This window comes from Sturnira hondurensis, unplaced genomic scaffold, assembly GCF_014824575.4.
Source record: "Sturnira hondurensis isolate 20B ecotype Veracruz unplaced genomic scaffold, ASM1482457v3 Scaffold0007865, whole genome shotgun sequence".
Taxonomy (NCBI): domain Eukaryota; kingdom Metazoa; phylum Chordata; class Mammalia; order Chiroptera; family Phyllostomidae; genus Sturnira; species Sturnira hondurensis.
In genome coordinates, this window is record NW_028080496.1 from 14,693,146 (window position 1) to 14,710,671 (window position 17,526).

A 17,526-nucleotide genomic window follows, 5' to 3' on the forward strand; every position below is an offset into this window, starting at 1 on the left:
TTGTCTTCCTCCAATATTCTTACTCTTTAAGATCAGATTATCTTGCCCTGGCTGGTGTGGCTCAGTGGATTGAGTGCTGGTCTGTGAAAAAAGTTTGATTCTCAGTCACGGCACATGCGTGGGTTGCAAGCCAGGTCCCCAGTGGGGGGGTCACCTGAGAGGCAACCACACGTTGCTGTTTCTCTGCCTCTCTTTCTCCCTCCTTTCCCCTCTCTAAACATAAATAAATAAAATCTTTTAAAAAATAAAGTCAGTTTGTATCCATAAAATAACTGTCTGGCTTCTGGCTGGGACTGTATTAAATCTACAAAGCACGTTGGAAAGAACTGACTTCTTGACAATATTCCGTCTTCCTGCCCATGAACATAGAAATCCTCTCCATTACTGTGCTCTTCTTGGATGAGTTCACCTGTTTTACAGTTTTCCTCATACACTTCTACATATTTTGTTAGCTTTACACCTATGTATTTTACTTTTCGGATGCTAATGTACATGACATGGTGTATTTAATTTTAAATTCCACTTTGTCTGTTGCTTGTATACAGGAAAGCAGTCAGCATTGGTGTATTAACCATGCATCATGCCTCCTGCAACCTTGCGATAATCACTTCTTAGTTCCCGGGACTTTTTGTCAATTCTTTCAGATTTTCTACGTAGACAACCATGTCATCTATGAACTAAACCAGTTTGTGTTTCTTCTTTTTCTTGTCTTAGTGCATTAGCTAGAACTTCCCAGTATAATTCTGAAATGGTGACACGGGACACCTTTCCTTGTACTTGATATTAGTGAGAAGGCTTCATGTTTCCTCACATTAAGTGCATTAGTTGCAGGTTTGGGGTAGATACTCTGTATCACGTTGAGGAAGTTCCCTCTATGCCTAGCTTACTGAGAGTTTTATCATAAATGGCTGTTAGATTTTGTAAAATGCCTTTCCTGTATTTATTGGGCTAATGATGTGACTTTTCTTTTGTCTCCTAACTTGGTGGATTTAACTGATTTTTGAATGTTGAACCAGCCTTGCATATGGGGGATAAATTCACCTTGGTTACGACGTTAAATTCTTTCTGTACATGGTAGGATTTGATTTGGTAATACCATGTTACAGATTTTTGCATGTATGCTTAAGAGAAGTGTTGGTCTATAGTTTCCTTTTCTGTAATGTCTTTGTCTGACTTTGCTATTACGGACGTTGGCCTCATTGAGTGAGTCAGGAAATATTTCCTTTGCTTTCATCATCTAAAAGAAATTGTAGAGAATTGGCAAATTTTCTTCCTTAAATATTTGGTAGAATTCACTAGTGAATCCATCTGAGCCTTGTGCACTCTGTTTTGGCAGGTTACTAATTATTCATTCAACTTCTTTTAGAAGGTACAGCCTTATTCAGTTTGTCTGTTTCTTGTGTGAGTTTGGCAAATTGTGTCTTTCAAAGAATTGATTTACTTCAGCTAGATGATCAAATTTGGAGATTTAGTTGTACCTAATATCACTTTATTATCCTTTTAATGTTTGTGGGATCTTTAGTGATATCTCCTCTTTCATTTTCAATATTTTCAATTTGTGTCCCTCTTCTCTTTCTTTCTTATTGATCTTATTGCTCTTTTTTTGAAGAACCAGCTTTTTTTTTTAATATTTTATTTATTTATCTTTAGAGAGGAAGGGAAGGAGAAAGGAAGAGAAACATCAATGTATGGTTGCTTCTCATGCATGCCCTGCTGGGAACTGGCCCCTGCTGGGAACTGGCCTGCAACCCAGGCATGTGCCCTGACTGGGAATCAAACCGCGATCCTATGGTTCGCAGGCCCGCACTCAATCCACTGAGCTACACCAGCCAGGGCTCTGAAGAACCAGCTTTTGATTTCACTGATTTTCTCTACTGATTTCTGGTTTTCAATTGCACTGACTTCTGCTCTAATTCTTACTATTTCTTTCCTTCTTCTTACTTTGAAGTCATTTGCTCTTTTTCTAATTTTCAAAGGTGGAAATTTCATTAGCAATAAAATTTCATTATGTTTTTATATCCATCACCACACATAATTACAGATTTCTACTTGTGACGAGAACTTTTAAGACTTATTCTCTTAGCAACTTTCAAATGTACATATTAACCATAGTCAGCAGGCTGTATGGTGCATCCCCAGGGCTCACTTTATTTATAACTGGACATGTGTATCTTCTGAACCCCTCCACCCGTTTTGCCCACCCTCCAACCCCTGCCACTTGCCATCACCAATCTGTTCTCTGTATCTGTACGTTCAATTTCGGGGGGTGTGTGTTAGATTCCAGACAGAAGTGAGGTCATACAGTGTTTGTCTGTCTTTGTTTGATATACATATCCAGCATTGCTGGACCCTATGGTAAATTCTATTTTTAATTTTTTAAGAAACCAATTTATATTCCCACCAACAGTGCACTGGGGTTCTCATTTCTTTTTTTTTTCTCTTTTTTTAAAAATATATTTTATTGATTATACCATTACAGTTGTTCTATTCCCCCCCCTTCAATCCCTTCCACCCGCACCCTCCCTCCCCCACCATTCTGCCCCCCTTAGGTTATAACCACGTGTCTCAAGTTCTTTGGATTCTATATTTCCCCCACTATTCTCGCCCTCCCCACTATCTATTTTCTGCCTACCATCTATGCTATTTTCTGGGCCTTCTCCCCCCTTCTCCCCCTCCCACCCCCCTGTTTCTAACCCTCCATGTGTTCTTCATTTCTATGGTTCCACTCCTGATCTAGCTGTCCTCTTGGTTTGCTTCTGTTTTAGGTGTGGTTGTTAATAGCTGTGTGTTTGCTGTCCTTTCACTGTTAATATTTTTCATCTTCTTTTTCTTAGATAAGTCCCTTTAGCATTTCATATAATAAGGGCTTGGTAATGATGAACTCCTTGAACTTGACCTTATCTGAGAAGCACTTTATCTGTCCTTCCATTCTAAATGAAAGCTTTGCTGGATAAAGCAATCTTGGCTGTAGGTCTTTGGATTTCATGACTTGGAATACTTCTTTCCAGCCCCTTCTTGCCTGTAAGGTCTCTTTTGAGAAATCCGCTGACAGTCTGATGGGTACTCCTTTGTAGGTGACTGTCCCCTTATCCCTTGATGCTTCTAGGATTCTCTCCTTCATTTTGGTCTTGGCTAATGTAATTATGATGTGCCTTGGTGTGTTCCTTCTTGGGTCCAACTTCTTTGGCACTCTCTGAGCTTCCTGGATTTCCTGGAAGTCTATTTCCTTTGCCAGACTGGGGAAGTTCTCCTTTATTATTTGTTCAAATAAGTTTTCCACTCGTGGCTGTTTCTTTCCCCCTTCTGGTACCCCTATAATCCGGATGTTGGAACGTTTAAAGATGTCCTGGAGGTTCCTAAGCCTCTCCTCATTTTTTTGAATTCTCATTTCTTCATTCCTTTCTGGTGGGATGTTTTGTTCTTCCTTCTGGTCCAGTCCATTGATTTGAGTCCCAGTTTCCTTTCCATCACTATTGGTTTCCTGTGCATCTTCCTTCATTTCAATTAGTTTAGCCTTCATATATTCCTCTAATTTGTGACTTTGTTCCTCTAATTTATGACTATAATCTACCAGTTCTGTGAGCATCCTGATAGTGTCCTGAATTGTGCTTCTGAGAGGCTGGCAATTTCTCGGTCGCTTAGAGTTATTGGCTCTTGGACTTTGAGTTCTTCTTGTGCCATCTTTTGGGGTGTTCGTGCCTGTTCTGTAGCAGGATCAGAGCCCTAAAATGTTCACTAGAACAGGGCAACTAAGTCGCTGGGTTGTGACGCTGTATGTGGGGGCGGGGTCCAAGAGGGACTCTGGCGTCCTGTCCGCCGCCTGCCACCACGGCCCTCACCGGTGCCGCAGTTGCTGCCGTCACCGGGCCCACGCATTTCGTCCCACTGCACGCGAGTGTGCCACCGCTGTCAGCCCTCGCCCCCTGGGGCGTGCGTGGTCTGTCTCACTGTGCGCGAATATGCGTCCGCGGTCTGCCCCGCACCCCAACTGGTTCTCATCTGCCTGCGCACCTGGGTCGGGGGCCCTGTCCTGCCCGACCCCGCTCACTGCTGGCTCCGCCCCTCTTACCGTCCCCGTTGAACGGTTAGATGTAGTCGGACTTCCATATAATTCAATTTTCTGTCCTTTGGTTGTGTCTTTGTTTCTCCAAACCTTTGTTTTATTCAAACTTGGTTGTGGGAGAAGGCACAGTGTTTCCACCTATGCCTCCATCTTGGCGGAAGTCCCTCATTTCTTTTTTTTAAGACTTTATTCATTAATTTTAGACAGAAGGGAAGGAAGGGAGAAAGAGAGGGAGAGAAACATCAATGTGTGGTTGCTTCTTACATGGCCCCCACTAGGGACCTGGCCCCCAACCCAGGCATGTGCCCTGACTGGGAATTGAACTGGCAACCCTTTGGTTCACAGCCTGCGCTCAATCCATTGAGCCACACCAGCCACAGCCTCATTTCTTCACATCCTTATGAACATTTGTTGGTTGATTTACTGATGACAGCCCTCTGACAGATGTGAGATGGTATCTCATTGTGCTTTTTGACAGGCATTTCCCTGCTGATTAATGATCCTGAGTACCTTTGCAAATACCAATAGGCCATGTGTAATTTTCTTTGACAAAATGTCTATTCAGATCCTCTGCCCATTTTTTAACTGGATTGTTTGGCATCTTGCTATTAAGTTGTATAAGTTCTTCATATATTTAGATATTACCCCCCGTCAGATATATGATTCAATAGTTTCTCCTGTTCAATAGGTTGCCTTTTCAATTGGTTGACTGCTTCTTTTTTATGTGTAATGTATTTATTAAAGAAATTTAAACTACCAACAGTATAAACAGGAAATGCTCTAATTTTCTTATCTAATCACTGCTTTTCACTGTATTTCATCAACTACCCACTTCCCCATTGATCTTTAAACATTAAGACCTCATGTTAGATTCCACAATTTCATCATTACAATGGTCTCACCAAAAAAACTTCTCACGCTTGGTGTCCGAGACCACTGCTGGTGGTTTCCTTTGCTGTAGAGAAAGATTATTGATTCTAGATCTTTCTTCTTTTCTAACACACGCATCCAATGTCACATACATCCTCCTAGGCACTGTTTTTGCTACACTCCACAAATTATAAATTGTGGTTTCATTTTCATGTAGCTCAAAATATATTTTAAGATTTTATTTATTTATTTTTAAAGAGAGGGGAAGGGAGGGAGAAAGAGAGGGAGAGGAACATCCATGTGCGGCTGCCTCTCACGTGCCCCCCACTAGGGACCCAGCCCGCAACCCAGGCATGTGCCCTGACTGGGAATCGAACTGCAACCCCTTGGTTCACAGGCTGGCACTCAATCCACTGAGCTACACCAGCCAGGGCAGTAGCTCAAAATATTTTAAAATTCCCCCTAAAAAAAAAAATTCCCCCTGACATTTCTTCTTTGACCCATGTGTTATTTGGAAGTTTGCTGTTGAATTCCCATATATTGGGGAATTTTCTGGCTATCTTTTTGTTAATAATTTCTAGTTTTAATTCCATTGTAGTCCAAGAGCAGACACCATTTAATTTTCTTATAAATTTGTTAAGGTGTGTTTGATGGCCCAAGCTGTGGTCTCTACTGGTGAATGCGAGACACTCTTCATCAATGAGGTTTTCTAAAACAAAATCTATTTCTCTCCAAAGCCAAATGATACAAATGTAAAATGCATTTTTCTATTTAAATAGCATAGCAAGATATTGTATTTTTGCTTTTTAGTAAATCTAACATGACCAAATTGATTGACCAATCAGTCTATCTAACACGACCAACACAAGGGCTGTTTTCAGAAATGCCAACATATGAAAAATGCTTCAGCTGAAAAACCCTACTACAGCCAGGGCACCAGTTCTGTCCTAAGAGCCTGTCGTAAGTTAACAACCGAAGCAACTGTACCAATAGTCACTTAAACTCTCATGGTAAGCCCTCTCTGTATCTAATAAATGTAGCTGAGAAAGTCAATTTTTTTTTACTGAATGAAGGGAACATAAAGGAAAAGGTAAATGACATGCAAATACAGGCAGCCCCACGGCATACTACCACCCATACCACTCTACAACTTACATAAGACTCTTAGAAAATAATGTCACACGAGCGCACAAAACTTCTAGTCAACCAGGCATTCCCAGGTTTGAAAATACAAATGGTAGAAAAAAGAACTGGCAAGTTCCACTTAAAAAGTCTCACTTCTAAACTCCCAAGACAAAAAGAGCAAAACGTAAACAAAAGTCTAGCTCGGGCATCCAATCAGCTTCACCCCTCGTGCCAACCACAGCCCTGGGCCTGTTTTTCTGCGAATCAGCCAGCCTGCCAGTCTGCATCTTCTCCATGAGTACTTGGGACAGACAGCACGTGACCCCCAAACCTAAAATACTTGCAGTCCAACCCTTAAAAATCAGCCTGCCCCCTCCTGAACTCACCAACCTCTCCCACACTTCGGAAGGCACTTGCAAAGAACTTACACACCTTGGCTTGTGTTCATTCCCTCTACCTAGAGAATGCATGCTGGGCACTTTCAAACCAAACTAGCACAACTCACCCGTCAAGGTTGAGTTCAAATGAGACCCTTCCAGGCACTGTACATACCCACAGTCTTAGCACTGTCCCCCAGGGGGGGACTACAGGTGACCCCACCAAACAGAAGCTAACCCCACTGTGACAGCTTAGTAAGTGATAGGTGTGCACCTGCCACCAGAAGTCCTCTGCAATCCTGGTGAACAGAATGGGTTTCAAATTAAATTTGCTGATAATAATTCTAGGCCACATTTTTTAATATAACAAACCACTTTCCGCTTATTCCCTAAACCTACCAAAAGGTGGGTAAAAGCTTCTAATGATGGATCATTCATGGAACTCCAAGCAAAGAAAAAAATAAGCTTCATGTATCACTAAAGACGCCGCCTCGCAGAGCACTGAAAGTTCACAGCTCACACTCACCTTGCAAGCCCTCCAGGAGTTTGGGGTAACGGACGTGTTCTTCTGTCCCGTGCCCAAGTCTCTGGCTGTCGCCTTTGCCCCATGAGTACACTTGGCCGTCTTTCGTCAAAGCAATGGAAAACTGACTTCCACACCGCACCTTGACCACATCCAGGTCTTGAAGCTTTTCGATCAGCTTGGGCGTTTTGCAGCCGTCACTACCACCTCTGCCCAGTTTCCCATAGTCGCCGTCTCCCCAGGACCACACCTGACCTAGAAATACAAGTATGTTTAAGTAACGATGACTGTGTATCATTTTTTTAAATATTTTATTTATTTATTTTTAGAAAGAGGGTAAAGTATGGAGAAAGAGTGAGAGAAACATCAATGTGCAGTTGCCTCTCGAGCGCCCCCTACTGGGGAACTGGCCTGCAACCCAGGCATGTGCCCTGACTGGGAATTGCACAGGCGACACTCTGGTTTCACAGGCCAGCACACAATCCACTGAGCCACACCAGCTGGGGCAATAACTGCGCATCTTAACAGAACTTTTAAATGACTGAAAACAATGCATATGACCAATAACGCATGACTCTAGATCACTAATGTATATTGCTAACATTACCCAGGTGGTTCTGACCAAATGAAATCTAGTTCACAGGGAAGCAATCAACCAAGGGAAGCTCGGCTTTTCTTCCCATTTAACTAGAAGAGCAATAGGGCCCGGCCCTCCCTGGCTTGAGCAGGATGACAGCGCTTCCACTGCGCGGCCCTCCGCCGCCTCACAGCAGCGCCCTGGCCCGCGGCTCCCGTGCAGCACACTGACCTCCCTCAGGTCTCTTCCGACCACGAGCCAACCACGAGGTTGTACTGATGGTTAACATTTGTCAAGAGTTTGTTTGGGTTTTTTTGTTGTTTAATCGTCCCTCGAGGATATGTTTATTGATTTAGGGGAGAAAGAGAAGCATCAACGTGAGAAACATCAGTCAGCCGCCTCCCAGACACCTCAGTCCCTGACGGGGACTGAATCTGCAAACCTGTGCTGTGCGTGGCAATGCTCCAACCGACAGACTCACCATTTCAGTGCTGTTAAGAGTTGTATGAGGTATTTCAATCCCTCTATAATGAACACTTAAAAACAACAAGAAATCAACTTGCAAGCTTCACCCCAGAAGAGACATTTTAGATGACAGGAGAGACCGTCTTTTCTCTGATATGCACAGAAGCAGATGCAAGATGGTTCTGACTACGCCTGTTCTCCTCAGTGGTGGGGAACCGAGTGGACGTAAAGGGTCTGAAGTGACCTTTAATCTCTCACCAGAGAAACTCCCAGAAGTCAGTCAGCTCAGATCTGACACTCAGCCTCCACAGGTGACTGACTGACAGAACCACAAGTCTCAGGACAGCTGCAACACTGACAAACATAGTTGGAAAAACCAACGTGACTCTACCCATCCAACATGCTAAATCCGCACTCAGAAAAAGTAAAATAAGTACATCTGGCTAATAAACACAAACACAAAACTAAAATTAAAAACAGTCCTGGCTGGTGTAGCTCAGTGGATGGAGTGCCGGCCTGAGAACCAAAGGACTAACAGTTTGATTCCCAGTCAGGGCACATGCCTGGGTTGAGAGCCAGGTCCCCAGTAGGGAGCATGTGAGAGGCAACCGCACATTGATGTTTCTCTCCTTCTCTTTCTCCCTTCCTCCCCTCTTTAAAAATGAATAAAATAAAATAAAATAAAATTTTACACACACACATAAAATGCCCAAATAAGAAGGATGGTAGTTGCTTGCTAGCACTCTGGCTCTGGGAAACAAAAATTATAAGTCGTGTGGGGTTGAGTGGCAGGGTGAAAAACATGGAGGGATTAAGAAGTACTAACTAGTAGTTATAAAATGGTCCCAGGGATGTAAAGTACCGCATGGGGAATACAGTCTGTAATCCATATTGTGATAACTATGTATAATGCCAGGAGGGAACCCAAAACGCCAGGGGTCAACTCTGTAAGGTCTACGACTGTCTGACTACTATGCTGCGCTCCTGAAACTAATACAAAATACTGACTATAAAAAAAATAAGTAAACAAATAAAAATAAGTTGTAGGTCCTGTAACTTCGGGGCCTCTCTGAGGACACCGCGGTGTACACCCACTTAGAAGACTGACACGAGGGCAGCCTGAGAGGTTCCCTCCACTCTGAGCTCCTGTCCCCAGGGGTGTGGCCAGAGTTGCTCATACCATTCTCCGTCACCGCCAGCGTCTGTGCGTCCCCACTCCCGCACGCCACGTCGATGACCTTCAGTCCTTTGAGCCCAGCCACCAGCATCGGAATGGCCTCATCTTCACTGGAGCCTTCAAACACAAGGACTGTCGTTACTGAAAGCCCCTGAAAAAGGGCCACCTCCCAGCGCACGTCGCGTGGGCGCAGTACACACCGTGGCCCAGGCGGCCGTAGTTCCCGCGGCCCCACGTGTACAGCTCGCCCTCGGCGGTGATGGCCGCGCTGTAGGTGCTCCCGCAGGCGATGTGCACCACGTGCTTCCCGCCCTGCTTGCCAGAGAAGGTAGAGATCATCTTGGGTTCGTCCAGGGGTCTGTGGGGGAGAGGGAAGACAAGTGAGGAAACGCGTTCGTTTATTCCGAGTGAGTTTTCTTCGCTGTGCAGGCCTCCAGGCATTATCACCGTCTGGCTATCTCACGGGAACTCAGATTTCATTCAGTCAGAACTGCCTCTTTCATTATGCTCCCCGTGTGCATGTTGTTGGTCACGTGGATTGTCTTCATTCATTTAAGTGCCATTAAGATGAACAGTTAGTGCTACTTAAACATATGTGTGTTTTAGGTGTGGAGCTAGGACCCAAGGCCAGGTGTGGTCTCTGGCGGCAATCATGTGGATTACAGATCCACACAGTCAAGTCCACAGCCATTGTGTTCACAGTGCTCCCAGTGGCCCGTCCACGGACAGACCACTCAGCCACTGGGAGGACCTGCTGCCATGCAGCAGAGCCAGAAACAAATCACGGCAGAGCGACAGGACAGCCGGGGGTGGGGAGCAGGCACTTACTGCGAAGGGTCTAAAGAAAGTAGTGGAGGCAATGGAAACGGTCTGTCTCGGTCCCCAACTGCGCACGTGCACTAAAACTCATCAGTCTGTACACCTGAACCTGATGGGTTGGCACCCCTCCCACAGACGGTGGGAGTGAATGCCTGAGGTTAAATAAATGCGGAAGGAATGAAGGGGGCAGGGCATGGCCAACACTGCAATCCAGACTTCGCAACCCACGGCAGGAGGCAGGAAGGACGGTGATAAAAGCCTTGTTGGCTGGCTCTTCCCTTTCGAAACTGGCAAAAAGCTTGTGCTCCAGAGCGCATTTACTATGCATGGAGACACCCACTAGGGCTCCTGAGACATGGCTTACTCACTTCAGGACCTCGATTCCACGAAATACACACAGGCACCGGGGCCAGCGGTGCACACGGGGACGGCCCAGTGGCTCACCCTGACACCACCTCTCCTCCTCTGCTCGCGTCTCACCCCACCCCCAGTCTGTCTGCAACCCGTGCCCTCGTCATGGAGCAATGGACACTTCACCCAGCGCTGCATCTCCACGGAGGGTTACTTCCTGACAGAGTGGTCCTGCCTGCTAAATGATAAATGAGGAAGGCAGAAAGTCGAGGCCTCCACCCTGCACTCAATCCCCTCAAGTCCTAGGCACCCTGTGCCAATGAGGCGCCTTCTAGTCAGACAGGAGCTACTGTGCCTTCGCTCCCATGTTTTCCCTTCCCACGTGACTACACGAGTCAGGATCCCTCCTGACGCTGTCAAGTCTGGAATAGTGCCACTGAGTGCAACACACAGGTGTCACTCAGCTTTCTTCAGTCTGGGGTTCTTCCCGGCAGATGCCCATCACCCCACCTCCCCGCAACAGGGGTAACAGCCGGGCCTCCCCCTGACTCTGCAGCTGCCCAGTCCTCACTCATGGCTCCAACCCCCATGAAGTGTGGCCGCAGCACAGTTCGAACCTCAGGCCCACGCACAACACTGTACAGAGGGTCCTCATCCTCCACGGCTCCATGTTTACGGATTTGCGTTCAGAACCACCACAGAATCAACAGTTTCCACAAAATGGGTAAAAAGAAACTACTGGTATTTGTACCTCAGAAAATCGTACTATGGCTCAATTTAGGAGAGGGAGCCTTATGACACTGAAGCGACAGGAGTGTGGGACCTGCTTCAGAACACACCATGGGGTGCAGCATGTGCGGCCAAAGAGGGCGCAGAGCTGGAGGGGCTGAAGCTGTGGGAGACATCGCCCTCTGTGCTGTGTGTCATGCAGGAGCCGACTATCCTGGTAGCCGACCCCTCCCAGCCCTGCCACACTTTTCCACCAGAGTTTCAACACAGCAACACAGGAGAGCATGTGGGTGACAGAGGCGGGCCGTACGTACACGGTGTCCCCGTGGCCCAGCCGTCCGCCATCCCCACAGCCCCAGGAGTACACCTCTCCAGTGGCCGCCAAGGCCAGGTAGTGGTGACCATCGGAGTGGGCAGCAATTTTCACAATGTTTCTGGAGGCAAGACCCTGGACCAGCTGCGGGGCCTGCAAGGGCGACAGAAAGAACATGTCAGTGAGCAGTCCAGGGACCATGAAAACCGCACGCTGCCCTTTCACTGTGTGTCTCCCTTTAACGAACTCTTGGCAAACTGAAAGGACACGGGCTGCTAGTGGTGGCCAAGCCGGCGCTGGCCTGTGCCCCACGCAGCACCAACAGAAAGGGCGCCACACGCTGCGTGCGTGACCAGGCTGCCCCTGAGCGATGGGAACTCCCCACTCCAGGTGAGGAGCAGCTTCCTCTGAAGGGAACCATCCCGAGAGGCCCAGTCCCCTCCTTTGTCCCTGCCTGGCCTCCACAGGTACTCGGGCTTTCACCTGCAGAGGCAGTTTACACGTGGGAGCACGACTGGCTGTGAGCGTCACTGTGAGGAACCCTCGATCCTGGCAACTAAGAGACTCTGCCTCAGAGTCTTGAGAAATTAAGATTTTAAACATAATTAATAATGTATGATGAACAGATGCTTATAAATCTTCAGATGTCAAACAACTTAAAGACCAGACCTCTGCAGCTTCCAGAGAGAAGCTTCCCACCCCAGAGGCGAGGGGCCCGGCCCGGGACACCCACCAGTGTGTCACTGTTGTAGGCCTGTGAGTACACGCGGCCGTTCCTCGACAAGATCAGGAAGCGCTTCTCCGCACAGGCGATCTGTGTGACCCCCAAGGTGGCCAAGCCTTCGCTCTGAATGGGGCCAATCACGTTGGCGTAGCACTTCCATCCTATCAGCCCCCAGCCTATGACTTCCTGCAAGGAACCCTGGGAGATGACAAAGGAAATATGTATTTACAGCAGCAAGAAAATTGATTTCTTAGTTGAAAGAATGAATGCATTAGGACAGTGTAACACGGAAATACTGGAAGGTAAACAGATACTATAAGATAAAAACAAAGGATGTAGAGAAAGAAGCTAATTCAAAACACGTGAATAACTGATAACATTTCACCTCAGGTAACATGAGATACAGTGATTAAGTTACTTTCCAGAACACAACATTTTCACAATAAAAGTAGTGCAAGTAGTAGCCCTGGCTGGTGATGCTCAGTGAATTGAGCACCAGTCTGCAAACCAAAGGGTCACCAGTTCGATTCCAAGTCAGGGCACATGCCTGGGTTGTGGGTTCTGTCCATTCTGTCCATGGTTTGGGTGTGGATGAGAGGCAAGGGATGGATGCTTCTCTCTCACACAGACGTTCCTCTCCCTCTTTTTCTCCCTCCCTTCCCCTGTCTCAACAAGAAAAAAAAAAAACTAAAAAAAAAAATTCTTAGAAAAACCTGGACTCAAAAGGAGGATGAATCCATGTGACCCTGGCAACACTCCCTGCCACTGCCCATGGCCCTCCCAGTGCAGAGGGCCACGTGGTGAGGACCAGGCACAACTGACTGTGGGTGCGAGGTCGCCGGTGGGCTGTCACAGCTCTGAGCTGCACTGTCACACACAGTCATGTTCAGCGCACCCCGTGTATAAAAAGGCTCCAGAACTTCCCCTAGGTGGGCAGGGCGGCGTGTAGCTGTGTAAGTAAAGTGGGGACCTCTGGGGCAGCGGTGCCTCCTGAACCTGCGCGTTGAGCTGGGACCGAGCCCCGGTGGGCCTCGGCTGCTTGAGCACCGTGACCAGGGATGCCCCTTAAACTGCGCATGTGTTTACAAACTCGAAGCCAGCTCCACCCCAGCCAATACGGGTGCGCGGAGGCATGGAAGGGTCCCGAGACAAACAGCGCCACCGCACACACCTTGTGGGACGTGGGGGAGCTGCACAGTGGAGGTGTGCAGGGCGCCGCCAGGCGGTCTAAGTGTGCCAGGACCACAACAGCAGTTTGCCGTAAGTCGATGGCAAGCTCACTGTCTTGCGGGAGAACAAGGTACCGCAGGAAACTCTCGTTGGGGCTCAGAGGGCCAGACAGGAGCTAGAAGAAAAGTATACAGGCATCGTCAGACACAGAGGGACAAGTACCACCATTAGCCTTCCACGACTCTGGATTTGGGTATTCGCGGTGACCCGTGACCTCTGGCCATCGGAGGAGAAATGTCACCAATGCACCGACACTACTGGGCACCCCTCGCCCATGCGCTGAGGTTGGTGCCACAGCCCAGCACCCTGGCGCACCACCCAGGCACCCTCCCGAGAATGTAGAGCCAGCTGCACCTCCACCTGGTTTCAAAACTGGGGAAAAAAATGCTTCTTTTATTCTAAATACTGGGCCCGCTGGAAAAAAACTAATTTTATTTGCGCATTATTAGTTCTAAGAATATAAAGGCAGAGCTGCCTGATTTCCACTAAAGACTGCCCCGTGCCAGAAAAACTAGACTGAAGCTTAATCGTAGATGGCTAAGTCCAGAAAAGACCTGCAAAATCAAACCTGTGCCTCTAAAAAGCAGCAGGGTTGCAGCGGGGTCAAGGGTGAGATGCAAGGTACGGGTAGAGCACGGTAGGCCCCCTGGCCTCAGCGTCTTGGGCCTACCGAGGGGATGTGCTTCCCACGGAGCCCACACACCGAGGGCCAAAGGCGTGAGCCTCAGCTCCCAAAGCTCTTTTTCTAATAGTTATTTAGAAGCATGCATTTCAGACTTGGCGCCGTGCTCCTTGACGTAGCTGGTGCTCGCCCACCTGAGGTCTTCTGGCAAACGGCGGGTGGTGGGACAGCGCAGAGGAGGGAGACTTACCGGCTCCTCTGCACAGGGTCAGGTATGTGCACCCTCCCGGGGACCGAGTGCGACCTCACCATGCAGCACCTCCCCTGCGCCAAGCATGGGCTCCTGCCCACAGCAACCGGGCCCCAGCCCCGCGCCACCTCCCCATTACCACCACAAATGCCCGTCTTCAGGTGCCTACTAACACGCACCCGCGCGGAGTGAGCACGCCTTCACATCCTCCAGAGAATCCCAACCTCACTCCCCCACCACAGCCAGAGCACAGCGTGCGTTGTGGCTGAGAATCGCAGGCACTAACCCCCCAAGCACAGAGGGCCCAGTGGTTCCCGCTCAGCAGAGAGAGAATGGCCGGGTCACCAAGGCGGTAGGTGCCTGTCTCTGAAAGTGCAGGCTCATCTACGTCCAGAAAGAGATTCCCCGACTACACACACAACACAGGATGCACGCACAGAGAGCCTCATCCACGCACGGCCACAGTGGGCTCCAGCCACTCCTTAGCTGCTCGGAAGAACCCTGATGTGCTCATGGGATGTTCCCCCACATCACCTGCAGTCTAGCGAATGGCCTGCCACGCCTGTCCTAATCCTGGCATCACCAAATCCATGCTCCCCACGACCCACAACCACCCCCACGGACACCGCTCCTTTGTCCAAGTCTAACTCCTAGGACAACTACAAAAAGGAGAGAGCTAGTTAAATGCAAAGCCCCATTAGCGCACTTACGTGCGTGTCTCCCTCTGCGTGAGGGGCGTCCTTGCCACAGACCATGCCCTGGAATCGCAGCAGCAGAGGGAGGAGGGGCGCGCTGGTGCCCTGGGCGGAGCGCTCGTTGTCCGTCTCCTGGGTCCCGCTGTCCCACAGCTGCAGCAACAGCAGGACGGCCGACAGCATTTGGCTGAAAGAGAAGATAGCTTTATTCTCTAGGGGAAAAATAAACAGATTAATTTTTTTTTGCCATGGCCCGTCAAAAGCAAAAGCAGACAACAGAATAAAATTGAAGAAATACTTTAGATTGAACCGGAAACTAAAAAGTCTCACCCAAACAATTCTTGGTGGAAAAAGGCTAAATCTGTACCATAATTTTAGCACAAGACATCTGCCTGGTGTTAGAAGACACACTCAGAAGCTTGACTGGCAATTTCTAAAGGGAATTTCTAGGCCTTAAATTACTGGTATAAAAGTAATCACACCGTTCTGAGAATACTAGAGAGTGGAACACGATAAAGGAAGCGGAGGGCACTGCCGGGCGAGGCAGTGGTGTAGGGACTGCGCCACCTGCCCCTCCACAGCCACATCAAAGTCTCAGCCGAGCTCCAGAACCACCGTCATTCAGAGCCGCCTGGCACCTGGAGGGGTGGAAGCAACACGGACGTGTAGGGACAGAGACAAGGAACCAGCAGATCCCACGCACACAGGCGGAGGTTACAAACAGAGAGGGACATCTTGGCTGCCAAGGTTCCTCTGAGGAGCCAGGGGTCCCAACACCCGAGTCCAGGGCTCCAGTCCTGGGAAGAGAAGTCCCCATAACTTCGGGCTGTGAAAACCAGCGGGGATGGAAGACGAGTGAGACTGGGGCTTCTGGAGTCCCAGGCACCCCTCTTAAAGGGCCCGCACACGGACTTCCTCTGACTGAGTCCCTCAGAGGTCCAGCGCTAGAACACCAGAGACACACTCGTGAAACAGAACTGTCCAGCAATGGGGCGAGAGCAGAGGGGCAACTTCACACAGACGGAAGTGCTGGCAGAGGTCGCGGCTCCTCTAAGGAACCCTCCCCTCACAGCACCACAAGAGGTGCCGTATCTTAGACTCCAGCAACCTGGCCCCCAGTTTGCCCCACCCTGGTAGCCTGCAGCTCCCGGAACGCCCCACAACCACTGCCCCAACAGAATGCTTCAGACAGACGGCATGGAAGCACCACAACCCCACCACCTCCACAAGCAACACACTCAGGGGGCGGCCTCAGCGGGCACCAGAGCCCTGCTGAAGTAAGTGCGGCTCTGTGGGGTGGAGCCCTACAGGGCTGATCCCTCACAGGGGCTAGAGGTCAGGGGTCAAAACCAGTTTTTGCAGCTGACTGCCTGGGGGTAAATCCCTCCCAATGACACGCCAACAGAAATGAAGGTTCGACTGCAAGGACAGGGTATACAAAGCTCACAGGGGTACACCTGGAGGGCCCAGCCCAAGTGAACAGAGAGGCTCTGCCACTGGACCCTACAGGACACCTACTACATTAGGCCACTCTCTACAGGAAGTCAAAGCAGCTCTGCCTAATGTATGGAAACAAACACAGGGAGGCTACCAAAATGAGGAGACAAAGAAACATGGCCCAAATGAAAGAACAGAACAAAACTCCAGAAAAAGAGCTAAACAAATGGAGACAAGCAATCTATCAGATGCAGAGTTCAAACCACTGCTTATAAGGATGCTTGATGAATTTAGGGGAAGAGCAGATGAACTTAGAACAGCATAAAAAAGAACCAGTCAGAAATAAAGAATGCATATGAAGAATAATTTACCGGGAATCAACAGTAGAGTAGATGAAACCAAGAATCAAATCAGCAATTTGGAATATAAGAAAGCAGAAAACACCGATCAAAACAACAAATAAAAAGAATCCAAAAAATGAGGATTATGTAAGAAGCCTCTGGGACAACTTTAAGTGTACAATATTAGCATCATGGAGGTACAGGAAAAAGAAGAGAGAGAGCAAGAAACTGAAAGCCTATTTTAAAAAATAATGACTGAGAGTTTCCCTGACGTGGTGAAGAAAATAGACATACAAGTCCCAGAAGCTCAGGTAAACCCAAACAAGATGAACCCAAACAGGCCCACACCAAGACTATTTTCATAGTTAAAATGCCAAAGGTTACAGACAAAAAGAGAATCTTAAAAGCAGCAAGAGAAAAACAGTTAGTTACCTACAAGGGAGCTCCCAAAAGACAATCAGCTGATTTCTCAACAGAAACTATGCAGGCAAGAAGGGACAGGCAAGAAATATTCAAAGTGATAAAAAGCAACACCCTACAGCCAAGATTACTCTGCCCAGCAAAGGTATTATTTAGAATCAAAGGGCAGATAAAGAGCTTCCCACACAAGAAGAAGCTAAAGAAGTTCATCATCACCAAACCAGTATTATATGAAATGTTAAGGTCTTCTTTAAGAAGGAGAAAAAAGATAAAAATATGAATGATAAAATGGCAATATATACACATCTATCAATTGAATATAAAAAAACAAAACAAATGAGCATATAGAACAGAAACAAACTCATATATACAGAGAACATTTTGACAGCTGCCAGATGGAAGGGGTGGTGGGGACTGG

General features: G+C 48.0%; 1 protein-coding gene across 1 annotated transcript in view; it reads right to left on the reverse strand.

Annotated features, from left to right (window-relative positions):
* Positions 1-17,526, reverse strand: part of HERC2 (HECT and RLD domain containing E3 ubiquitin protein ligase 2) — a 188,325-nt gene that overhangs the window by 125,902 nt on the left and 44,897 nt on the right. The window contains exons 9-15 of the mRNA XM_037053813.1: positions 14,926-15,097; positions 13,285-13,458; positions 12,123-12,311; positions 11,391-11,542; positions 9,378-9,535; positions 9,181-9,294; positions 6,962-7,213 (exon numbers count right to left, since the gene is read on the reverse strand). Of these exons, the coding sequence (XP_036909708.1) occupies positions 6,962-7,213; positions 9,181-9,294; positions 9,378-9,535; positions 11,391-11,542; positions 12,123-12,311; positions 13,285-13,458; positions 14,926-15,097 (1,211 nt within the window). The remainder of the gene's footprint in view (positions 1-6,961; positions 7,214-9,180; positions 9,295-9,377; positions 9,536-11,390; positions 11,543-12,122; positions 12,312-13,284; positions 13,459-14,925; positions 15,098-17,526) is intronic.